The following is a 26,264-nucleotide window of genomic DNA, read 5'->3' as shown; positions in this document are numbered from 1 at the left end:
ATTTCGTTGTATCAAATTTAATTTTTTTCACATGCGTTGAGTACAACTGGTGTAGACTTTTCTGTGAAATGCTTGCTTACGAGCCCTTCCCAACAACGCAGAGTTGAAAAATACAACTAAAATAGTAACATGAGGAACAAAATGAAATACACAAGGCGCTACTGTATATACAGGGAGTACCCGTGCAAAGGTTCAAGGTACATGAAGGTAGTGTAAAGTGACTTGGCATCCAGATAGATAATAAGAGTGAAACAAAAAACTGAGCAGCAGCAAATGATGAGTGTAAATGTGTGTGTGTGTGTGTGTGTGTGTGTGTGCGTGTATGTGTGTTTGTGTTGTGTCGGTATGCATGTGTGTGTGCGTATTTAATGTATGTAAATGTGTGTGGCTTTTGTGTGTGAGTGTTAATGTAGCGTGTATATATACTGTATATAGTCTAGTCAGCATGCGTACGGTCAGTGCAGATAGTTTGGGTACCATTAATTTACTATTTAGCAGTCTGGCTATTTAACAGTCTTATAGCTTGGGGGTAGAAGCTCTCTCGGAGCCTGCCGGTCCGAGAGCCGATGTTACGGTACCGTTTGCCGGACAGTAGCAGACTGAACAGTCTATGGCTTGGGTGGATGGAGTCTTTGGCAATGTCTCAGGCCTTCCTCTGACACCGCCTAATATAGAGGTATTGGATGGCAGGGAACTCGGCCCAAGTGATGTACTAGGCTGTCCGCACCACCCTCTGTAGTGCTTGTCAGTCAAGGGTAGTGCATTTGCCATACAAGCGGTGATGCAGCCAGTCAAGATGCTCTCGATGGTGCAGCTGTAGAACTTCTTAAGAATCTTGTAAGCCTCCCAAGGGGGAAGAGTCACTGCCGTGCCCTCTTCACGACTGTGCGGATGTGTGTGGAACATGTTAGGTCTTTAGTGATGTGGACGCCAAGGAACTTGAAGCTCTCAACCCACTCCACAACAATCCCGTCAATGTGGATGGGGGTGTGATCTCCCCACTTTCTCCTATAGTCCACGATCAGCCCCTTGCTCTTACTGACATTGAGGGAGAGGTTATCATCCTGGCACCACACTGCGAAGTCTCTGACCTCCTCCCTGTAGGCTGACTCATTGTCGTTGGTGATCAGTCCAACCATCATCCTGTCCACAGCAAACTTGATGATAGTGTTGGAGTCATTGGTGGCCGTGCAGTTGTGGGTGACCAGGGAGTACAGGAGGGGACTAAGCACACACCTCTGAGAGACCCCCGTGTTGAGGGTCAGCGTGGCGGAAGTGTTGTTGCCTACCCTCACCTCCTGGGGCTGGCCCGTCAGGAAGTCCAGGCTCCAGTTGCCGTGGGAGGAGTTCATTCCCAGGGTTCCTAACTTGATGAAGAGCTTGGAGGGGACTATAGTGTTGAACACTGAGCTGTAGTCTATGACCAGCATTCTCAAATAGTTACTGTATTTCCCCTCTTGTCCAGGTGGGAAAGGGCAGTGTGAATTGCAGTTGAGATTGCGTGGATCTGTGGATCTGTTGGAGCGGTTATGCGAATTGGACTGGGTCTAGGGTGTTGATGTGTGTCATGACCAGCCTTTCAAAGCACTTTATGATTACAGATGTAAGTGCTACAGGGTAACAGCCATTTAGGCAGGTTACCTTGGAGCTTTTGGGAACAGGGACAATGGTGGTCGGCTTGAAACATGTTGGAATTAAAGACGGGGATAGATTGAACATTTCTGTGAAGACACTTGCCAGCTGGTCAGCAAATGCTTTGTTATTTAGGTAGTTTACTCAAATGAGTATGGAAGCTGATCAATGTGTAATTGTGTCAACATGATATGTTAGCTGAAAAGGACACAGCTTGTTTCCAAAGCCAAGCAGGGTACATAGAGATAGGCATCTGGATGGTACACTTGTTCTCAATGAAGTGCATTGCCAATCATATACCAGTAGAAGTCACTGTTCAGGCAGGAATCATTGATGTTGAAACAATGATGTTGATTCAAATATACCATTTTACTATCGACATTGAAACAAGGTCAAATAAAACATGTCTAATCAAATATAACATTTATTTCAACCACCCAATATATAGTGAATATAGGATCATAAAGATGCATTATGTTTCTATGTGGAATTTTCAATGCAATTTCAACACATACAAAGTTCTGATGATTACGTTGAAATTCAATTGATGTAACAACCTGTTAGTCAGGTTAAACCAATCTATTTAAGTTGAAGTTTTACCCTAATTGCAATGTTTACAACGCTGGTTGAAATGAGATGAAAACAGTACTGGTTGATTACTTTTTTCAAATCAAATGTATTTTCCACGTTGATTCCACATCACAATACGTTGTAAAATTACGTTGAAACAACATTGATTCAACCAGTTTGTGCCCACTGGGATAGTTCCCTCGAATGCATGTAAGGCAGGTAGGCCTACTCTAGGAATTGTATCTTCTCCGCGTGCCCATTTGTTGTCTTGTGGTTCCATCAGAATAATCATGTCTTTTCTGTTCTGGCTTTCTTTGTTGTCTTTAATAGTTTGGGATATTCAACTGCATATTGTGTTTTTATGGAATGTGGTCCACTCTGACTTGTGTTCTTGGGTTTGAGAAAGACACTATATCAAAATAACATCACTTAACTAACCAAATTCAACTTTCACACACACAGCCCTTTATTGTCTAGAAAAATAGACCTAAATCTGTGAAATATGCCTTTGAATTTCCTCAGAGAAACCTCATCTCTCTTGGTCTCAACAATTCCTTACATGCTGACCAAACCGAACACACGCACGTTGATTTTGTTCGCCCACACCAGAAGCGATCAGGACGCGCAGGTTGAAATATCAAAACAAACTCTGAACCAATTATATTAATTTGGGGACAGATCAAAAAGGATAAACATGTATGGCAATTTATCTTGCTAGCTTGCTGTTACTAGCTAAGTTGTCCTGGTATGTAAACATTGGGTTGTTATTTTTCCTGAAATGCACAAGGTCCTCAACTCCGACAATTAATCCACATATAAAACTGTAAACCGAATTTGTTTCTCGTCATTTCTTCTCCTTCCTTAAGGCTTCTTTTTCTTCTTTGGACTTCATATGGTCGTTGGCAACCAACTTTACAGCATTACTGCAACCTACCAGAGTATGGACCTAAGTTTATCTTTCATTCACCCACGTGGGTATATGCTCCTAAAAACCTATGAAGAGATGGCACATGGATATATGTTCCTGAGCATTCTCTCAAGGGAACTCCTTCAAGATTGTTGGAAAAGCATTCCAGGTAAAGACTTGTTTTTTTCTTTATCAAATAAGGCTATCTTCTGTATACCTCCCCTACCTTGACACAACACAACTGATTGGCTCAAACGCATTAAGAAGGAAATACATTCCAGGAATTCATTTTTAACAAGGCACACCTGTTAATTGAAATGCATTCCAGGTGACTACCTCATTAAGCTGGTTGAGAGAATGCCAAGCGTGTGCAAAGCTGTCAAGGTAAACTGTGGCTACTTTGAAGAATCTCAAATATAAAATATATTTTAATTTGTTTAATACGTGACTCCATATGTGTTATTTCATAGTTTTGATGTCTTCACTATTATTCTACAATGTAGAAAATAGTAAAAAAATAAAGAAAAACCCTTGAATGAGTAGGTGTGTCCGAACTTTTGACTGGTACTGTGTAGCGAGCCAGATATTGCTATATCTGTTTTATATTTTCACTCCTGGCTAGGATGAGAAGATTTATAGGACCACAGTTGTGGCTACTTTAATCAACACTAATGTTGCATTACAAAAACAAAGAATTTTACAGTCTACATCTCAACTGTGTTACAAATTGCAATGAGGGTATTGTTTTGTTCAGACAGTTCAGTGTATTGCTTTTTTGATTCCTTACTTAGTGTTGCACAAGTACTTCGTAGGCCAGATGCAAGTTGTGGTATTTTAGTCCGAATGTGAGATGTTGTGATATCATATCAAAGCAGAGGATGAAGCTTTCAAAGAAAAACAGAACAACACTGCCCTCTTGTGGAAAACAATGAGCAATGGCATAATCCACATTGCCTCATCTCTAACAGAGTGAAGAAGCCTTATCCAGGGGTTATTGTGTTGTAAATTGAATGATCCATTTGTAAAAAAATCATCATATCCATGAAAAAAACGTATATAATTGTGCCAACATTTTGTTAAATCCCATCATCAGATGTGAATATTTCTTGACAAGAAAGTCAAACTAATATAACAATATCCGAAACCATTCTAGTTACAATGATCAATGACTGGACAAACAAGTGTAAACATGTTACACTGGTTTCAAAATTAAATATGTGCTGAATTAATCTGGTATTCAATTCCTCCAACAGCTCGAACTCTGTGAATAACAACGTTTCTAGTATTATGTAAAGTGTTGTTTCTAGTATTATGTAAAGTACTGACAGTTTGTGTGGGAAGTTGGCATCTTCCCCATTTGCTATTGCTGAAATCTATTTTCTGGAATTTATGGACCAGTTATTCTCGTCAGTTTCATTCACCATGGCGATGTTCAGCGTAACAGGTACATTTTTATGTATGGCAATACATCTAAAGAGTATTTGTTCAATATGGACATTTCTATGGATGGACATTTCTTTTTTAAACAATTAACCACAACGCTGAGGACTGTTTAAATGTTAACATTTATAATTTTGTAAACTTTCATTCATTTGTAAAGGGTTTGATTGAATATAAAAATGACAGCTTTCAGTGCATTCATATGTACAAATACTTATTTATCCTACAGTATATAAGTATACATACATTGTACATGTACTGTCTTACAGCATGAACATAAACAGAACAAACTAACTTTGTTGGCACCCCATTATTCTTTGTCGGCACTTAATTTACAAAGCATTTTTATTTTTAATATCTTTAAATAATGACCTGTTTTATATACAGTGAAGTCTAAAAGTATTTGGACAGTAACAAGTGTTGTTGTTTTGGCTCTGTGCAGACTCAGCTTTAATTTGAGGGTATTTTCATCCATATCTGGTGAACCGTTTCGAAATTACAGGTATTTTTCTACATACCCCCTCATTTTAGTGAACCAAAGTATTTGGTTTGTGGTGGTAAATAGACAGCTATGAAGATTAGAGATGAAAACTCTTGGTAAATAGTGTGGTCTACAGTTTAACATTAGATACGCTACCTCGGGTGAGCAAAACCTTGAGACTTCCTAAGATTTCTACAAACTTGTTTTGGCTGTTTCTGATTATTTTGTGCCCAACAGAAATTAATGGTAAATATTGTATTGTGTAATTTTGTAATATCTTTTATTGTAAATAAGAATAGGATATGTTTCTGAACACCTCTACAATAATATGGCTGCTACCATGATTACAGATAATCCTGAATTAATCGTGAATAATGATGAGTGAGAAATTTGAAGGCATAAATATCATACATCCCCAAACAATGCTATCATTCCTTGTTATTGGTAATGTCTTGGGGTATGATCTTTGTGCCTCTGTAAGTTTGTAGTCACTAGCTTGATGTAGTCATTGTGCGCTAGGAATAGAGGGACCAAGTAGTAAACTTTTGATTACTTTATTAGACATATTTAAGTGAATTGTCCAAATAGTTGGGTTTTTTTTTTGGGGGGGGGGGGGCTTTGCACAAAAAAGTGGTGTAATTTCTGAACAGTTCACTCGATATGAATGAAAATATCATCAAATTAAAGCTGACAGTCTGCACTTTGTATAATTTCAAATCCAAAGTGCTTGAGTACAGAGCCAAAACAACAAATGTGTCACGGTCCAAATCCTTTTGGACCTCGCTGTTTTTTTTTATCATTTGTTTTTCTATTCAACAGATCGGTGTGGTCAGAATATATGTTAGAGTTCAGTGTATGGTTTAAAGAATATTCACTATCAGTAAGTTGTGGGGAGGGAAGTTGAAGCAGTTACCCAACACCAAAATGTCCCTTTCCTCTCCTTCTCACCCAGTGCTCACCATCTTGTGGCTTGGGCAGTCAGCCAGGGTGGCTTGGACTCAGGGTAAGCATGCTCTCTCTTGCATATTTCCAAATATGCTTGTTAAAACTGGTTGTTTCTCTCCATACACAGTTGTATGTAAATGAATCTATGTTCCCGATGTGAGAGAGAATAAGGCGCATTATGTACAGTATTATACGTTATGTATAGTTAGTAGAATATCACTGAAGAACATGTCATTATGTTCATAATGTAGCTGATACAGTAATCAGACATACAGTGGGGCCATAAGTAGGGCCAGTTGTTTTGGTTGATTTTTATGGGTTAAGTTTTTACAAGCATTATTCACTAGGTTTGCTGCATGTATAAAATTATATTTACATGACACAAGCGGTCTAAAATAAATCAATGTCTGGTTGTGTGTGAGTGTTTGGTGGGGGAATCGCCTAAAGCTTACCATATACTTCCCAGTCGAAATAGTTTGCGCATATATTATGACACATTTTTGTGACGTTTTGGTCTTCGGCTGGGTTTTCTCGGCTTTCTTGAGGCAAGTTGAATTTAGATAGCCAAAGTTTACTCCCCTCTGTTGGTGATTGGTCAACAGTAGGAGTGGAACTACGGACGGGATTCTTAAATGAAGTGTTTTATTTGTTTTCATTCAACAAGAGACGACTAATTTTCATGTAAATATTTTCACTTTAGAAATGCTCCACCAAACATCTTAGTTAGATGTAAAATTGTGCAACTAAGACCTCCTTGGCAAAATTAATGACCGATTTCTTGATTTAATTCTGACTATTTTGAGGAAGTGTTATGGCTCAAGAGGGACAAATAATAATATTTACACTTTTTTCTCGTTTTCAAGTGTAGGTCTTTAGGGAGTATGCGAGCACAGATGTTCAAACCGAACCTATGTATCCCCACGCCTTATTAAGCCAGGGGAGGCGTAGTTCTATGAATCTTAATCAGAGACGGAAGAAGAAGCGAGACACCACACTCAGCTTTTTTCCTGGTTGAATAAAAGTCCATATACTAAGTAGACCAGACCCAACTGCTATTGCAGACTGGTTGGTTGTGTAGCAACAAAACCGACGGGTGGGCAACTATTGCACAATGAGCACACTCAAATATATTGTTACAGATGTTGGTTAGCTAGCTAGTGAATTATAGCCATATTAGCATTGACATGAAATAAGTCAAAACAAGTCATGGTATCATGAACAAGACAAAACTACATGAAACGAGACACCTACGATTCCCCAAATGGCAGCTTCTTGTCAATGTTGCTAGCTATCTGACCATTCAGAATCATAACAATGCACGGCTTCCGGCTCTATCGACACGCGCGCTTCATTTTCACCGAATCCCATCTATTGGTGTCTATGGGAGACACACTCAGTTAAGTTCACACAACTTTCTTTTCGCCATAAGCGCAAGTGTAAAACAGTACAGTGAAATGTTTAACCTTGAGACCTCTTTCCAACAATGCAATGATAATAATATTATAAATAATATTGATTGGAGACAGCTTGTGTCAATTAAATAACATTTCCTAGGATTTTGAATTTGCAGCAAACCTAGTGGATAGTGGAAATACCGAACATTATATTTTTTTTTTAAATAAACAACTGGGGTTGTAGAAACGCTAGTTTTAGTTGCAAAATTAATTGCAACTGTTTGGAGTAATGATTACACCCATGGCTGCAACTATAAGACAGGAAAACAGCTTGTAACAGTTTCCCTTAATAATGTTGTATACTTTGCATTGTATCAGAATATGCTTCTGTAAAGCAACATCCTCTTCACAAGTCATGCGTTGTGATTAACTGGAGAGCTGTAGTGTGGTCACCTATGTAGCAAGCATCAGTGTAAAGGGGTGTTTTCCTGGTTTCATAAACGTTTTGCAAGGCTGGATCCATCTAACACTATGAAATGTGAAAATCCTGCAACCGAGTACTTTTTCATGGCACTGTGTAACCCACAGGCAATATGATGTATTGAAAAACAAGGTGTGTGTGTGTGTGATAGGCGGTTCTTTGGACTTTAATTGGGGAGGATGGGATCTTAGTCATGGCTGGAACAGAATAAATGGAATTGAACACAACAAACACAAGGTTTCAATGTGTTTGATACAGTTTGCATTCACTGCATTCTAGCCATTATTACCCTCCCATCAGCAGCCTCCTGTGGTGTGTGTGTTGCTGTACCTTTGTAGTGATTGCACACTTTTCTCACTCTTCCACAGGCCCTCTTCTAGCCCCCTCGCTCTCTTTCTACCGCCCCCGTTTTGGCCGCAACATCCAACTTTTCTCAGACGTGGAGCTGATCTGCACACTTCCGACAAACGTCAGATTGCCAATAACTGTCTCTTTTAGCTGGGACAACCAATCCCTCTCTGCAATACATTCCCTCACTATACAAAACAGAGATGATGTCAGGTTTACCACGAAAGCCATTGCAGCCAATGAGGGGATCTACGTATGCTGGTACAATGCCAGCAATACTGGAGACGTGTCGGGAAAAAGCAATCCAGCCAACCTTACCATCTGTAAGTGTGTCATAATGTCTAACTCTCTTATTACAGATTATCATGAGGGCATACAAATGTCATGTTTAACGGGTGCCCCTCTTCACTTAAAAAAATTTAAATAAACTTCCAGTAAAGAGATACACAACTTCCTCTCAGATTGTGGTTGAACTATACCTCTTTTAGTCTCCCCAAGAGACAAACGCTAGGTGTTGAACTAAGGTTGCTACAGTATTTTAGTTTCAGGATTAGTTGTGCATTATTTGTTTGCGAGCCTCACGGTCGTCAGTTGAATGGTGTTTCCTCCAACACATTAGTGCAGCTGGCTTCGGGGTTAAGCGGGCGGGTATTAAGAAGCGCGGTTTGGCGTGGTTTGGTACATGTTAAGCAGATCACTCATTATTAAGCTAGTGAGGAGTTTTTGTATGGGGGACAATGAGAGACTGTCGAATTTAGTCAAGACGAAAATGTATTGCTATTTTGATATGTGATTCTTATTTGATCTCGTAGAAGTTTTGTAATGCTTAGGTTCTTACGATATGCACTCACCGGACAGTTTATTAGGTACAACCATTTAGTACTGGGTCGGACCCCCCTTTGCCTCCAGAACTGCCTGAATTTTGGGGGGCATTCTACAAGGTGTCGGGAAATGTTCCACAGGGATGTTGTTCCATGCTAACATAATGGCATCACGCAGTTGCTGCAGATTGGACGGCAGCACATTCATGCTACAAACATCCCATTCCGTCTCATCTCAAAGAGGCTCTGGGTTGAGGTCTGGGGACTGCGCAGGCCACTCAAGTAAACTGAACTCTTTCCACTCCTCAAATGTCCCGTGTTGGTGATCATGTGCCCACTGGAGCCCCTTCTTTTTTATAGCTGATAGTTGTGGAACTCGGTGTGGTCGTCTGCTGCAATAGCCCATTAGCGTCAAAGATCGACGAGTTGTGTGTTCCGAGATGCCGTTATGCACCCCACTGTTTTTTATTTTTAATTTTTTTATTTTACCCCTTTTTCTCCCCAATTTTGTGGTATCCAATTGTTGTAGTAGCTACTATCTTGTCTCATTGCTACAACTCCCGTACGGGCTCGGGAGAGACGAAGGTTGAATGTCATGCGTCCTCCGATACACAACGCTAGGCCAACCCGCACCAATGTGTCGGAGGCTACACCGTGCACCTGGCAACCTTGGCTAGCGCGCACTGCACCCGGCGATGAGACTAGGAGATCCCTACCGACCTAACCCGGACGACGCTAGGCCAACTGTGCGTCGCCCCACGGACCTCCCGGTCGCGGCCAGTTACGACAGAGCCTGGGCGCGAACCCAGGGACTCTGATGGCACAGCTGGCGCTGCAGTACAGCGTCCTTAACCACTGCGCCACCCGGGAGGCCCTATGCACGCCACTGTTGCACTGCACCATTATTTGTCTTTTTGTTGCCCGCCCGTTAGCTTGCACGATTCTTGCTCAAAGAACCTTAGGTCACTTGTTTTGCCCTTTCTAACTGTAACTGAATGCCTTGACGCTTGTCAGCCTGCTTTATATAGCAAGCCACGGCCACGTGTCTCACTTTCTTGGTTCATGGTGCTCGCACCCGTGAGCGGCGCCGTTGGCTCGGTGCTCGTGGCGCCAAAAAATGAAATTAGCTGAAGTCTTGAAGCCGCACATGGTTGACCAAAGAGCAGAATTCATCAACCAATCAAACAATGTTTTAATGACAGCATTCGAGCTGACAACAACCAGGACCGCTGGTCTCTACACACGTTAGGCAGATTTTCTCACGGTTCAATTTGCCTGTCTGCAAGCGCCTTTATGGGGCGTTAAATTGGTAGCGGATAATGGTTGCAATTGAGATCAGCTGTGCGGGTGATATTTACCTTGTATTGATGGTTTAACGAGAGATCAGCTGTCAATCAAGTGGCAATTACGAGTCGTCGCAATAAGGCTTGAATCGATCCCTGAATCATTATGATTACTGAAATCTACAAAGAAAGAAATAGCCAAGAGAGAAAGACTTAAAGAGAACTATAATCAATAAATGTATGACATTCACTGTCCCATCTCTCTGACTCTCTTATATCTTTCCATCTGTCTTCGACACTCGAATAGCCTCTCTTCCAGGGCCAATTTTGGTGGTGCCTGCCTTCATACCCATCGGAGGAAACTACACCATCAGCTGCCAAACTACCACCCACTTCCCCAACAGAACCCTGGCCCTTTACTACAGACAGCTGCCTGTTACTGTGGGAAACGAGATCTTTAAGTTTAAGGGGTCAGCGGCCCTTCTTGACAGCCACGATTCCATCACACTGACCAGGTGGCTAGTGGACAGCACAGAAAACTTCGAGTTTGTCTGCAGACTGGAGATTGTGGACTTCAACCAGCATATTTACCTCTCTCCTCCCTCCAGTTCCCTCCCAGCTATTGCAGGTTGGTGTATGAGCTCAGGAATAGTTAATAGTCGATAGGCCTACAGCAATAATGCTGTGTTGTGCTGTAATGTAATGTGTTGGCAATTTTTTTTTAAATAAACAAGAGCTGACGCCCAACCAAAGACTGTTTCTAGAGGTGCTAACTAAGGGAGAGTAAACTTGATAAAAATATGAAAGAAAGTCGACACCTGTATATTCTCCCAGCAATTTAATGACGAAGGAAAGTCACACGGTCATGTACTGTATGTTCACAACAATTTACTGGGTAAACAAACGTTTCAGCACTCAGTGCCCTCTTCAAGAAATCAATGCGTGCCGAAACGCCGGTTTACCAGTACATTTTATGTGAGCATTCAGTATATGACTGTGTGACTTTCCTTCTTTATTTGTTATACCGTATATGACCAGATTCAAATTACTAACTAAAAAGTCACTTGTCGAATATGTAATATGTCCTCTGACTCTCCACCCCGCTTCTCACAGAGGAGGCGCCTATCCGTCTTGTGCCCCAGTATCAGGGCTCCAAGTGTCTGGGACAACTGGAGGTGCAGGTCAGAGGCAGCTGGGGCCCTGTGTGCCAACAGATAGAAAGCTGGAACTGGGCAATGGGTATCGTGGTTTGTCGAGAGCTGGGCTGTGGGACACTATCTTCCGTCTCGACGAAGCAAGACTACAACCATAAGGTTAACTTCTCCATCGGTTCCATATTGTGCAGAGGAAGCGAGGGACGACTCAGGGAGTGTCAGATTGATGCAGTGCAGCCCCTTTCTAACTCAAGGAAGGGGGTGAAACTAGTTTGCTCAGGTGGGAGAGAGTGCATTCTTCATCAAGTTATGTTGGTTGGTGTTAATTCTGTAATTCTGTAATTCTGAACTCTTTAACAGGTTGTTGGTTGTTAAATTGCCGTCAGTACAGGATTTTTCCCAATCCTGGTCCTGGGGATCCAGAGGTCTGCACATGTTTGTTTATAGCCCACCACTAACTTAGCGGATTCAACTTAAAAACTGCTCATCAAGCTTTTGATAAATTGAATCAGGTGTTTTATTGTTGGTTATGAAAAATAAATTCACCCCTTTGGGTCCCCGGGATTGGGAAACACTCTGTAAAGGCGTTACCTAATGTTTTGTGACACTGTTTTGACCAGATACTTGTCTTTTGAAGATTTGTTCATTTTTATATTTTATTATATTTATTTATTTATTTATATTTATATATATATTTATTATATATATTATATTATATTTTTTTTGGTCTGGATTATTTTTCTAATCCTCTTCCTCTGCCTGTAGATGCTCTGCCAACTACTAAGATCTCAGTCACAGGCTACAGAGAGGTATCGAGAGTCGACATCAGTGATGAGCACTCGTTGGAATTGTCCTGCATGTTCAATGCCCCTTGGTTTGGTACGGAAAAGGTAACACTGTAGCTCCCTATAATACTAGTAACTACGCTAACAGTGAAACTGAGAAAAAGGGTTTTAAAGTTATTTTTTGCTAACCAGCCAAATAAGTTGTAGGTAGATAAGTGATAATGCAGTGATGTATCATCTTATTATTGAAGTAATTCTTATCAACCATGCCCACTGATCTGACCTCTGAACCATAAAATGCTATTACTGCACTCTGCTAATTTATGACCTTAAAACCTCTTCAGGATCACACCCTTTTTTCAATTTTCGCCTAAAATGACATATCCATATCAAACTGCTTGTAACAAGGATATGCATATTCTTAGTACCATTTTAAAGGAAACACTTTGAAGTTTGTGGAAATGTGAAAGGAATGTAGGAGAATATAACACAATAGATCTGGTAAAAGATAATAAAAAGAAAAAACCAAACGTTTTTTTTGGTACCATCTTTGAAATGCAAGAGAAAGGCAATCATGTATTATTCCAGCCCAGCTGTAATTTAGATTTTGGCCACTAGATGACATCATTGTATGCGCAAAGTTTTGGACTGATCCAATGAACCATTGCATTTCTGTAAAAAAAATTGTATCAAGACTGCCCAAATGTGCCTAATTGGTTTATTAATAACTTTGCATGTTCAAAATTGTGCACTCTCCTCAAACAATAGCATGGTATTGCGGCAGGTAGCCTAGTGGTTAGAGCGTTGGACTAGTAACCGAAAGGTTGCAAGATTTGAATCCCTGAGCTGACAAGGTAGAAATCTGTAATTCTGCCCCTGAACAAGGCAGTTAACCCACTGTTCCTAGGCCATCATTGAAAATAAGAATTTGTTCTTAACTGACTTGACTAGTTAAAGAAAGGTAAAAAAATAAAAAATAATTCTTTTTTCACTGTAATAGCTACTGTAAATTGGACAGTGCCGTTAGATTAACAAGAATTTAAACTTTCTGCCAATATCAGATATGTCTATGTCCTATGAAATGTTCTTGTTACTTACAACCTCAAGCTAATCGCATTAGCCTATGTTAGTCCCGCAGAGGACCCACCGATAAACAACTATATGGGTAATGCAAAGGCAAAGTGCAGTATCTACAATCTAACTGTATTTTTCTGTTTGATGGAAACCGTTTGAGAGGTCTAACTTTACTTAACAAAAATATAAACACAACATGCAACAATATCAACGATTTTACTGAGTTTCAGTTCATATAAGGAAATTGGTCAATTGAAATGAATTCATTAGGCCCAAATGTATGGATTTCACATGACTGGGAATGCAGATATTCATCTGTTGGTCACAAATACCTTGAGACATTGGTGTGACCAGTAACCAGTCAGTATCTGGTTGTGACCACCATTTGTCTCAAGCGGCGCGACATCTCCTTCTCATAGAGTTGATCAGGCTGTTGATTATGACCGGAATGTTGTCCCACTCATCTTCAATGGTTGTGCAAAGTTTTCTGGACATTGGCGGGAACTGGAACACGCTGTCGTGCAAGTCGATCCAGACCATTCCAAACATGCTCAATGGGTGACAAGTCTGGCGAGTATGCAGGCCATGAATTATCTGGGACATTTTCAGCTTCCAGGAATTGTGTACAGATCCTTGCGACATGGTGCATTATCAAGGTGCATTAGGTGCATTATCAAGCTGAAACATGAGGTGATGGCGAAAATAGGCCTCAGGATCTCATCACGGTATCTCTGTGCATTCAAATTGCTATCGATAAACTGCAATTGTGTTTGTTGTCCGTAGCTTATGCCTGCCCATACCATAACCCCACCGCAACCATGGGGCACTCTGTTCACAACTTTGACATCAGCAAACAGCTCGCCCACACAACTCCATACATGTGTTCTGTGGTTGTAAGACCGGTTGGACGTACTGCAAAATCCTATAAAATTACATAACGCGGCTTATGGTAGAGAACATTGCATTCTCTGACAACAGCTCTGGTGGAAATTCCTGCAGTTAGCATGCCAATTGCACGCTCCGTCAACTTGAATACATCTGTGGCATTGTGTGACTGCACATCAGAGAGTGGCATTTTATTGTCCCAGCACAAGGTGCACCTATTTAATGATCATGGTGTTTAATCAACTTTTTGATGGGCCACACCTGTCAGGTGGATGGAGTATCTTGGCAAAGAAAAATGTTTCACTAACAGGGATGGTAACACATTTATGTACATTTCGGGGATATTTTATTTCAGCTCAACAATGGGACCAACACTTTACATGTTGCATTTATATGTTTGTTCAGTGCACATTCCAACTGTATTTAATGGTTTTATGTAGTTATCTTTTCATGTTTTAAATGTTGTATTGTAGTAACCCTCACAACCATTTTTTGTCAAAAGGTAAGGACTATTTTCATCACGCAGAATAATTATACCTCAAACATATTTTTGACTTTGTGCAATATCTACAATCTAAATTTGTGTATCCAACTTTCTTATTGTTTTGCTGTTTGACTTTGTATGGTCATTTATTTGACATAGGCGGACATACTGTGAATACTAGGTCAAATCAGTTGTCATGATTTCTGTGCATAAAAAAATCCCTTTATAATAAGATAATACAAAAGTGCATTATTACTTATCTACACCATATTGGCTGGACAGCAAATAAACGTTATAGCCATTTTTCTCAGTTTCACTGTTTGCATAGTTACTGCACTTTGCCTGTGTATGGCAGAGTTGGTAAATGCTGTCAAAACATAATGGAACAAAGCCAAAGTGCAGTAACTTGGATTTTGCAGTTACTGCATATTTTACACTCCATGTTCTCTGAAACTGAACGTAATTGAACCAGGACACTTTGTCACACGATAAAACACATACTATAACGCCTGATTTCAGTCTTACCTACATTTTGACCAAAAGTGTAGTTACTGCATGTTTGCCTTTGTAGGGCAGAGTACTGGTGGTATGCAAATACTGTATAACGTCAACAACAACTCAATTTGTGATGTTTCTTCTTGTCATTTTTCTCAGCTTTTCATGGACTTGACGAGGGTCTCCATAGATTCGTACATTAACACAATCGACAACGTGCAAATCGCCTCAGGAGAAGAAATGAGGACCATGCTTCATGCGCCTGTCTTATCAGGAGAGTATGCCTGTAGAATTAGAGGGTCTGAACAGAGTGTGTCCTCAGTGAGGATCTTCGTGAGCAGTGAGTACCTATGTTTTCTCGCTTAACTAAAAGCAACTCCATCTCTTGTATAGGTATTCACAGTATGTCCGCCTCTCCCCTACTCTGTACTGTAACCGATTGGTACAGTGCAATCTGCTTGTATAGCGATTGTCTGAATTATCTTACACTCCATACCCAATGCTCAGATTTCACAGTAACTCTTGTGTTCTCCGTTCACTTTCAACAGAATGGTACAAACCAAATGTTGGACTCATCATCACGGCTCTCCTCACAACCGTATCTGGAGCAGCCATATTAGTGTATATGTGTGTCTATCGTGTCCAGAAGGGGGAGACAGCAAATGCTGTCACTTCTCAAGGGGTGTCCACAGCTGACCCAGAGGCCTCACCAGGAATGGAGAGAGTGTCTAGAAACATGCAGGAAGCCCCGCACGAAAATCTCCATACAATCCCTATGCAGTAAACTTTTTGTGTATTTACAATTAAATAAAACATATGGGCCTATCTGAAATGTCACCCTAAACCTTTTATATAAGGTAGTGTCCTACTTTCTACCAGTCATGTGGCTCTGGTGAAGAAGTTGTTGCCAGTAAAGGGATCCACTGGGCACACACTGGTTGAATCAATGTTGTTTCCATGTCCTTTCAGTGAAATTATGTTGAACCAACGTGGAATAAACGCTTAATTTACGTCTGTGCCCAGTGGGGAGTAGGGTGACATTTGTAATTTGCCCTATAGGTGTTTCCTCACGAAACTAAAACTAAAAAATACCATGATTTTGGGGATTTTCACAAAAAATTACTCCACGAACGTATTAATGTCCCAAAGTGGGTTCTCTGCTAGTCGTAACGTTAGGGCCCATTTTATACAGAGAAATTGGCTTGGTAGGCAATGTAGCCAATCACAGCCCTCCTTGGACATCCTGCAAAGCACCAACACAGAGGGCGACCATTTTTTATACATTTTCACATTCACTGTGTTGGTGATGCTTACAAATTGGATCATAGCTTTAAAAGTAGCAGAGATCCCACTCTTTAATGTTGATATGTCTGTAGAGCATATTATGTTCAACAATAAATAGAATACTTAGCTCAATCAAAAATGTGATATTTTCAATATGCACGTTTACATTTTTCAATATTTATACATTTATGTTAGAAATGTGTTATTGAAATCAAAATACTACTCATATTACAGAGCAAGGGGAGAAGCTTCACACCAACAATCGCTTTATAGCACCTACAGATGAAACATGGAGTCTTAAAGGAGGCCTGGGTTAGGCCAAAGTGTCATAGAATATTCTAACTTCAATTAATTATTTCCCAATGATCTTTTGTGTCAAATATATGTCAACAATCTTTCCTTCAACAGGTCCTTCTATGGATTAAATGTTGTGAAAATCATGGTCTTTTTTTGTTCTAGTAACATGAGGAACCACTACTACAGTATGTCTGTGATTATGCTTCTGTAATGCAATCTAATAAGACTGTCTTGAGGAGGACAGGAAGTCATAAATACACTGCTCAAAAAAATAAAGGGAACACTTAAACAACACAATGTACTGTAACTCCAAGTCAATCACACTTCTGTGAAATCAAACTGTCCACTTAGGAAGCAACACTGATTGACAATACATTTCACATGCTGTTGTGCAAATAGAATAGACAACAAGGGGAAATTATTGGCAATTAGCAAGACACCCCCAATAAAGAGTGGTTCTGCAGCTGGTGACTACAGACCACTTCTCAGTTCCTATGCTTCCTGGCTGATGTTTTGGTCACTTTTGAATGCTGGCGGTGCTTTCACTCTAGTGGTAGCATGAGACGGAGTCTACAACCCACACAAGTGGCTCAGGTAGTGCAGCTCATCCAGGATGGCACATCATTGCGAGCTGTGGCAAGAAGGTTTGCTGTGTCTGTCAGTGTAGTGTCCAGAACATGGAGGCGCTACCAGGAGACAGGCCAGTACATCAGGAGACGTGGAGGATGCCATAGGAGGGCAACAACCCAGCAGCAGGACCGCTATCTCCTCCTTTGTGCAAGGAGGAGCACTGCCAGAGCCCTGCAAAATGACCTCCAGCAGGCCACAAATGTGCATGTGTCTGCTCAAACGGTCAGAAACAGACTCCATGAGGGTGGAATGAGGGCCCGACGTCCACAGGTGGGGGTTGTGCTTACAGCCCAACACCGTGCAGGACGTTTGGCATTTACCAGAGAACACCAAGATTGGCAAATTCACCACTGGCACCCTATGCTCTTCACAGATGAAAGCAGGTTCACACTGAGCACATGTGACAGACGTGAGAGTCTGGAGACGCCGTGGAGAATGTTCTACTGCCTGCAACATCCTCCAGCATGACCAGTTTGGCGGTGGGTCAATCATGGTGTGGGGTGGCATTCTTTGGTGCTCTCCATGTGCTCGCCAGAGGTAGCTTGACTGCCATTAGATACCGAGATGAGATCCTCAGACCCCTTGTGAGATCATATGCTGGTGCAGTTGGCCCTGGGTTCCTCCTAATGCAAGACAATGCTAGACCTCATGTGGAGTGTGTCAGCAGTTCCTGCAAGAGGAAGGCATTGATGCTATGGACTGGCCCGCCCGTTCCCCAGACCTGAATCCAATTGAGCACATCTGGGACATCATGTCTCGCTCCATCCACCAACGCCACGTTGCACCACAGACTGTCCAGGAGTTGGCGGATGCTTTAGTCCAGGTCTGGGAGGAGAGCCCTCAGGAGACCATCCGCCACCTCATCAGGAGCATGCCCAGGCATTGTAGGGAGGTCATACAGGCACGTGGAGGCCACACACACTACTGAGCCTCATTTTGACTTGTTTTAATGACATTACATCAAAGTTGGATCAGCCTGTAGTGTGGTTTTCCACTTTAATTTTGAGTGTGACTCCAAATCCAGACCTCCATGGGTTGATAAATTTGATTTCCATTGATAATTTTTGTGTGATTTTGTTTTCAGCACATTCAACTATGTAAAGAAAAAAGTATTTAATAAGAATATTTCATTCATTCAGATCTAGGATGTGTTATTTTGGTGTTCCCTTTATTTCTTTGAGCAGTGTAGTTCAATCAAACTCAATTGTTGTATAGGAAATGAACGTGAGATAAAACAGTGGGTTTTAACTTTGGATGTTGTCTTTAATTATGTGTTTGATGTGTCCCTTCATAAGACAATGACCGGTAACTAACTGGGTTTTTGAGTGCTTGTTGTATTCAGCAAATGATCAGTATTTTATTCATACGAATAATCAGTTATCAGTTTAATGTGGTTGAATACTCTGAAATTCCAAAATGCTCAACATTGTAGTTTCATTTGATCAAAGGATGTGCTAGATGGTGCCAGAGATGCATGGGAAGCACACACAATTCAGAAAAAAGACAACAACAACAAAAATAAAAGTAAGAGACAGCAGGCAGTGATTATAGATCTCAGATTCATTTAATTTGTTATTTTGTTATGTTAAAAAGTCAATTGACACAAATTATGTAGGTTGTTGAGAAAACTGACAAATAAATCTGGTCACAACATCGTTTCATTCCAGTGGTCATAAAAAGCTAAACCAAGCACAGAAGAAAACTATTTACAGGAAACCTCTCTAAAATGTAAACCTCTGACAACAATGTATTTCCTTTAGAGTTATGCGAGTGAAGATTGACTACAGGCTCTTCTGCATGGCTACTTCAGTACACTATGAAAGAGACAGGTCATGTGTTAGTAACAAGGCCTATTTTTGTTTACGAGAACACATGACATAATCGCTTTCATATCATTCATAAATCACCTTAAAGAAATATGAGGGTATTCCCACAAGGGTGGGAGTGTTTTCTCCGTTCAGCTGCCAAATCAGCAAGTGTCCATAGTTTATTGATTATGTCCATGGCACTGCCGCCTATGAATTGTGACGCTAGAACAATATGCCCAACAACCACTGATGCATTTAGATGCAACATACAAGCTGACAAAGATACAAGGAGGATCCCGAGCAAGCTTTCTTTATAGCTGGTTTAAACTTTTCCCTCAAGAGTTTACTCTTTTTTTTCTCTTTTTTTTTCTTCCTAATCCTTATTCGTCAGTGCAGAAAGATAGGAATGTAGGCCTTGTTAAACATGGTGAAGAGTACATGTGAATGAGGGGAGAACAGCTATTGATCCTGGATGAACACATTGATACATTCATTGTTTTCCAGCGAATCACTGTCAAGGCAGTATAATTCAATGTCCCTATTCTTATTTCTCTGTCCTGGGAAGGATTGAAAAATAAACGTAAATACATGTCATCAATCTCATTGCAAATCATCAGGTTCGCTAGACATTCCCCCATCACTTTTAACTCAACAGGGATATTGCTGTGTCTAAGAGTACTGCGTACCACCGTGGATTGGTACAGAGTTGAAGGTCTCTAGAAACGTCTGCTGGAGCTGGTGGATGTCACAGACTTGGTGATGGTGGCACCTCCGCCGCTGCCAAAGCTGCTGCCGCCACCAAAGCTGCTGCCGCCGCCAAAGCTGCTGCTGCTGCCGCCAAAGCCGCCGCCGCCGTAGCTTCCGCTGCCGCCGCCATAGCCGAATCCACCTGAGCTTCCGGCGGAGTAGTCTGGGTACAGAGAGATAGAGTGGGATCAGTTTAATCGGCTGTAAAGCTAAAGGATATTTCGGTTTCAATGATGCATGGCAAAGTCCATGTGTATTCCTCAGCATAACGTAAAATGATCTGAACTAGGGGACACAGTTAGAAATGAAATCAAATGGTACTTACTGCCGCCAGAGGTCTGCTGCACATGGATTGTTGCAGACGTACCACCGGAGGATATTCTGTAAATAGATACGTCCAATGTTATTGAAGTTTGGATGGAAAGTTGATCAAATATGCTAACTGTCATTCATTACATGCTAAGCTAAGAGGCTAATGTCTCAACTATCCAGCTTTAACTCACCTGCTTTCCTCTCCTTCCAGCAGCTTCCTGTAGGTGGCAATTTCAATGTCCAGGGCCAGCTTGACGTTCATCAGCTCCTGGTACTCACGCACCTGGCGGGCCATGTCCTGCTTGGCTCTCTGGAGGGCATCCTCCAGGTCCTTGATGCGGAGCTTGGCGTCCTTCACCGCCATCTCACCGCGCTCCTCTGCCTCAGCGATCTGAGCCTCAAGGTTGGCCCGCTGTGGTAAAAGAGAATGGTGCATTAGCATTAACCTCGAGCTATTAGCAATGCTCATTATCATTAGCCTGTATCCACTGTAGAAGCATGGATTAGCAGCTAATGGTAATACGCTAGTGCTATGAACCATCTTGCTTGGACATCAGCTATTTATGGACAATCCTCATAAAAGAGGTTCTGAAATTAGCTGGCACCCTCACCTGTCCCTTGACAGACTCAATCTCATTCTGGAGACGAGAAATCATGCGGTTTATCTCAGCAATCTCAGCCTTGGTTGAGCGGAGGTCCTCACCATACTGTCCAGCAGAGCTCTGCATCTCCTCATACTGAGAAAAGTGAGGAAGAAATGTAAGAAAATGTAAATGAGGGAGGTGAAGATTGCAGAAGCGCTCACAGTAATTTAGCTTATTTTGGCCAAAAGTGTCCTGGTAAACTCTGTTCATGTTCAAACTCTGCTTACCTTCTGCTTGTACCAGGTCTCGGCCTCAGCTCTGCTGCGGTTGGCGATGTCCTCGTACTGGGCGCGCACTTCAGCCACGATGGAGTCCATGTCCAGGTTACGGCTGTTGTCCATCTCCACCACAACAGAGGTGTCCTTGATCTGGCCCTGCAGCTCATTTAGCTCCTGAAGAACCAAGAGAGGATAGAGACAACATCTGATTCACTGACTATCATGTAGTGTTGAAGCTCTCCAAGATTCAGATATGGAAGACTTATGTGTTGCATGGTAAATGTGAAAAAGTTAATGATTGTTGAAAATGTTAATGAATGTTGAAAATGTTAATGAATGGTTCGTACCGCCTCGTAGATGGCCCTGAGGAAGTTGATCTCATCCTGAAGCGCGTCAACCTTGGCCTCCAGCTCCACCTTGTTCATGTAGGCACCATCAACATCCTAGAGAGAGCGAGAGAATGTGTGTGAGAGAGAGAGAGAGAGAGAGAGAGAGAGAGAGAGAGTAGTTAATGGAATGGAATTGATATGGGTTCTAACTCTGATATGAGTTATGACAAGACATCATGTTATATCCTGCACACCTTCTTCAGCAGGACAAACTCGTTCTCCACTGAGGCACGTTTGTTGATTTCATCTTCATACCTGATGACAAAGCAAAGGGCAATATTTCATGCAAAGTCATCACTCTGGGTGGCTTCTTACACTGAGGTTAAACATAAGTTATTGCTTATACCAATACGGCTACTTTTGAAGCACCGCCGACATATCGACACCTACTTGTTCTTGAAGTCCTCAACCAGGCCCTGCATGTTCTTCAGCTCCCCCTCCAGCTTCATCTTCTCGTTGCCCAGACCATCAAGCTGTCTGCGCAGGTTGGAGATGTAGGCCTCAAACATGGCGTCGATGTTGGAGCGGGTGGTGGTCTGGTCCTGCAGGAGGCTCCACTTGGTCTCCAGCATCTTGTTCTGCTGCTCCAGGAAACGCACCTGCAGGGACAAAAGAGAAATGGTCAGTGAGTGAGTGAATAAATGGATGCGTGTTCATTAATGAATGAGGATGTGTGATGGATGGCCCATGAATAAGGCTTTATAGCCTCTAAATTCAAATTCAATTGTCAGCCTGAGTAGACTGAGTAGATCAGTTCTGTCAATTTTTAAAAGGGAGTAGAACGAATTGGGCTCCAATGGTGTGGCAAAAACATAACTTAGCTGAAGTCAACCTTGTAGCAGACTTGCAGTAAAAGCCACACCAGTACCTGCATAGCTGTGTAAATAGCATCACAGGGTTGGGCTTGAACAGCCGGTCAGTGTCCAAGACCTTGTTAATTTAACCGATGATGACATATGGCAATCTACATGTATACACCCAGGCTGAGAAGCCTACATCCTGGGAGGCAAGACGAAACCTGATCCCATCGATAAACTGCCCTGAGATGTGTAGCTCTCATTGTTCACTCTCAGAACAAAAGATAGGCAAGTAAAAGAGAGTTTATCGGCATGCCAAAGCATATCCAAACTTTCTCTGCCTAGGACAGACTCACAGTGTGTGTATGGCTTTAAAATGTTTTACCTATCTCTCATAGTTATGAGTCATCTCCTTTTCGCTCTGTTTCACTGTGAAGGCCACGCATTCATTCCAACCATAAAAAAAAACTAGGTGTGGCAAATAAACCACAGAAGACAAAAGCAGCTTTGAAGGCTTTACAGAGGTGTTTACATTGTTCTTTGCCTTGCTTGTGAGAGTTGACTCTCTGCCCATTAAGGGGGTGTATTTTGTTCTCTACCTCAAGTAAGGCATATAGGGGGGTGTGCAGGTGGAAATACCTAGAGACTGGTGGAAACATGGAGTTCATCTTTCATTGGAAAAGACAAAAGGGAAAGTTGATTTACTGTACTGCAACTGCACTGGACATGCTCATCTCCCATGACAACGGTGACAGGCATAGACTTTGGACTGTGGGCACTCTGTAGAAAGGTCCACACGACCACACCCCACAGGTATGAGATTGGGTGAGTCATGGGGTAAGAGACGGGTCTCCACCCTTGTTTAGATAGCAGCCAAAGAGACCGCTACAGTCACAGGACGGGCTATCAACTCCTGGGTAGAGACCTTTAATAACTTTTGTGAAAGTTAAACACAGGGCCAGCTTTTGCACAGATTATAAGAGAATCCCAAAGGTCGAAATTCATTGACGGATTCAACATTAGAGATAAGATTCATAGCTGCCCTGGTGTCCTACCTCTCTCTTTCTTTGAACCAGAGTGTAAGATTATTGAGCTCACAAGGGGAGTTGTGACATAAGGGCTTAGTCTACAGAAAAATAAACATTCCTGCATATTGAGATCGTCTTTTCTTAGCTATATACAGCCAGGAAATCCTGTTATATTAGGATGCTAATATGTGAGGTGAGAACAAAGGCTTGTATTTGTTGCCTTTCTGGTTTACTCCATTGATTCTGATCATTGCACAGTGTCCCTGTAGTCAATGTCAAATATCTATTTGGTTAGAGTTTGACATGGATGCCCGCAAATAGTACACACAAGCAAAGCAGTCTACACAAGCAAAGCAGTATAATATAATTCTGCTTTAATACAGGCTTGAAGCTCACTTTCTTTAAGAATAAATTCAGTGCATGAGAAAGTCAATGGAAATGTGTACTGGTACTTATCTGGCTCATTACATAATATATAGTAAAATAGCATGCCATCAATGTCGATGTGAATGCTCAGTGTTTGAAGTGCAGGCGTGGTGGAGTCATATAGAGTTAACAGGAACTGACCTTATCGATGAAGGACGCGAAGCGGTTGTTGAGGGTCTTGATCTGCTCCTTCTCGTGGGTGCGGACCACCTGGATGTTGGGGTCGATCTCCAGGTTCAGGGGGGCCAGCAGGCTCTGGTTGGTTGTGACAGCTGTGATGGGGTATCCGCCACCCATACCACCACCGAATCCAGCGCCGAGACCGCCACCGTAGCCACCTGCGCTGCTGCTGCTGATGTAGCTGAAGCCACCGCCGCTGCCCCCGCCCATGCCCATGCCACCGCCGAATCCGGCTCCGGAACGACGGACGGATCCGCTGCTCATCCTGGTGGAGCCGGGGGCAATCATAGACTGGCTGGTGAAGCTCCTGCGAATGCTGGTGGTGCCGCCGCCCATGCCGCCGCCGCCGCCGCTGGTGTAGCTTGTCCTGCTGAAGCTCATCGTTGAAACTTTAGGGGAGTGTTGACTCTTCTTTACAAGCCTGGAATTCTCGAAAAATTGAGAGGGGTAGAGAGCGAAAGAAGTAGGACAGAGGACAAGGAGGCTTCAAAAGGAGAGTCAAGTCCCTCAAGTGATGATCTGTCTGGCACCACAGCGGTTTTATCCTACTCTAGAGCCGAGGGGAGGAGCATTCACCTGGAACATACCCACTTTTACCTGCACTTCTCTCCCTTTCCCTCCTCCTTCCTCTCCCTTGGTTCCCTTGAGGCTGTGGCTGGCAGGAGTGGCCTGTCCTGTCAGACTGGTAGAAAAGGATTGAGAGGAGATCAGCCCTGACACACCCTGTTTCTGGCGAAAGGGTTGAGAGAGGGAGTTGTGGGGGAGGGGGGGGGGGTGAGTATACACGGAGGGTGAGTCTTTTAACCTTTGGGATTAATTGCATGTTACGAGAGGTCTCTTCAAGAGAAGACAAGTGCACTATCTTACAGAGCTCCGAGAAAGGGAATGAGGAGAAATGCACTAAAATGTGGCTACTTGGAGATAATTTACTGTCGTGTCACTACCGTTTGCCTTTAATATGTATGGCAGACATGTTTGTGTCTACAAAACGTAAATAAAAATAGCCTATCGGAAAAGGCAAGCCTACTGTACAGCCACAAACACACCCATATGCATACACACACACAGACACACATATCCAGTGTTCATCGGACCTGCAGCAGAGTGGCTCATTTGATTGACCCAAACCACATGTAAAGCCTATGTGCATGTTCTTGTTATTTTCAGTCACTTTACAAAACTGCCCTAGTCTCTGACACAAACTGTTATACTATGAGTATACTGATGTAGAGCCTTAGGGGGAGTAAAATAGGCTTGTGAAGGGCGGCACAGAAGGATTTGCTTAGGGCATATGCATATATTATAGTTTCTACATGTCTACAGCGTAGCCAAGTTCACACTCCGGGGAGTACAGTCTTGCACATGAATGAATTACGTATATTACAACCTCTTCCAGTAGTATAATCACTTACTCGCTTCGATTATGCCAACTGGCACAACACCCAGTGGATGATTTTAATGACAGTTGATGCCAGTGATGTGATTTCCAGTATACTGTACTCCTATGGCAATTGGAAACGGTACACTTTATTTTCAACATACAGTAATGTTGTACACCTACTTTCAGGGAGAGGAATTTTTAGCTCTGCCTCTTGAATTCTCGTGAATGTGTGTGAGAAACTGTCTGCAAACCTTGTCTCATAGCAATGTTGGCCAGATATGCGCAGGGCTCTTCTTGGCAACAGATGTTGATGCATGGGTAATATCTCATAGAAGGTGTGTTGTGCGACTCCTGACCAGTTCCTTAGGTTGATTGATTGATTGATTGAATTTGAAATCAAGACATATTCAATCAAACCAAACTGCATTTCAAGTGCATTGTAGACATATGATAGAAACAGTACAACAGGGCCAGTGATGTATGCCATGTTCCTGACTCTTTACGGCCTGTAGGACCTCTTATAGTAAAAGTGACATCATTTACTAACCGTGAGTGAATGTGTTAGTGAGCTCTGACTCAACCTGTCCCAACACGGTTGTATGCGGTCTCGCACTTTATCTGTCTATCAATCTCTCCTCCACTTTCTCTCGCTGACTCGCTCCATTTCGAGTTGTAAATCTCTCTTTCACACACCTAAACACATATGTATTCATGCCTCTCTGACAGCATGACATAGGTTTATAGAAATATTCAAACTAGTGTATGCATGAATGAATCACAACGATACAGTACAGTACATATCTCATACAACTACACCATTCAAAATGCATTCATGCATTACGTAAGGGATAGTCAACGAGGGCCTATGCATTCCATGGAAAATAATGAATGACGTAGGAAGTGGAAGATGTGTTCCATGATGTGCTAGCGGATTGGAATTGACC

General features: G+C 42.1%; 2 protein-coding genes across 2 annotated transcripts; one reads left to right on the top strand and one right to left on the bottom strand.

Annotated features, from left to right (window-relative positions):
• The first annotated feature begins 4,478 nt into the window (after window positions 1-4,478).
• On the top strand, window positions 4,479-17,052 carry si:dkey-195m11.11. The gene is made up of 8 exons (XM_021568583.2): window positions 4,479-4,553; window positions 5,983-6,033; window positions 8,219-8,521; window positions 10,610-10,930; window positions 11,416-11,736; window positions 12,222-12,346; window positions 15,339-15,519; window positions 15,728-17,052. The coding sequence occupies exons 1-8, from the start codon at window positions 4,499-4,501 to the stop codon at window positions 15,961-15,963; spliced, it is 1,593 nt and encodes a 530-aa protein (XP_021424258.2). The 5' UTR covers window positions 4,479-4,498; the 3' UTR covers window positions 15,964-17,052.
• A 1,883-nt stretch (window positions 17,053-18,935) lies between these two features.
• On the bottom strand, window positions 18,936-24,435 carry e3 (type II keratin E3). The gene is given in 9 exon segments (NM_001129986.1): window positions 18,936-20,108; window positions 20,271-20,326; window positions 20,449-20,669; window positions 20,869-20,994; window positions 21,129-21,293; window positions 21,467-21,562; window positions 21,703-21,763; window positions 21,899-22,107; window positions 23,901-24,435. Coding segments are annotated over 9 exon segments (1,548 nt in total). The 5' UTR covers window positions 24,321-24,435; the 3' UTR covers window positions 18,936-19,914.
• Between the last annotated feature and the right edge of the window lie 1,829 nt (window positions 24,436-26,264).

This window comes from Oncorhynchus mykiss, chromosome 17 (assembly GCF_013265735.2).
Source record: "Oncorhynchus mykiss isolate Arlee chromosome 17, USDA_OmykA_1.1, whole genome shotgun sequence".
NCBI lineage: Eukaryota > Metazoa > Chordata > Actinopteri > Salmoniformes > Salmonidae > Oncorhynchus > Oncorhynchus mykiss.
This window is presented reverse-complemented; position numbering and strand designations above follow the sequence as displayed.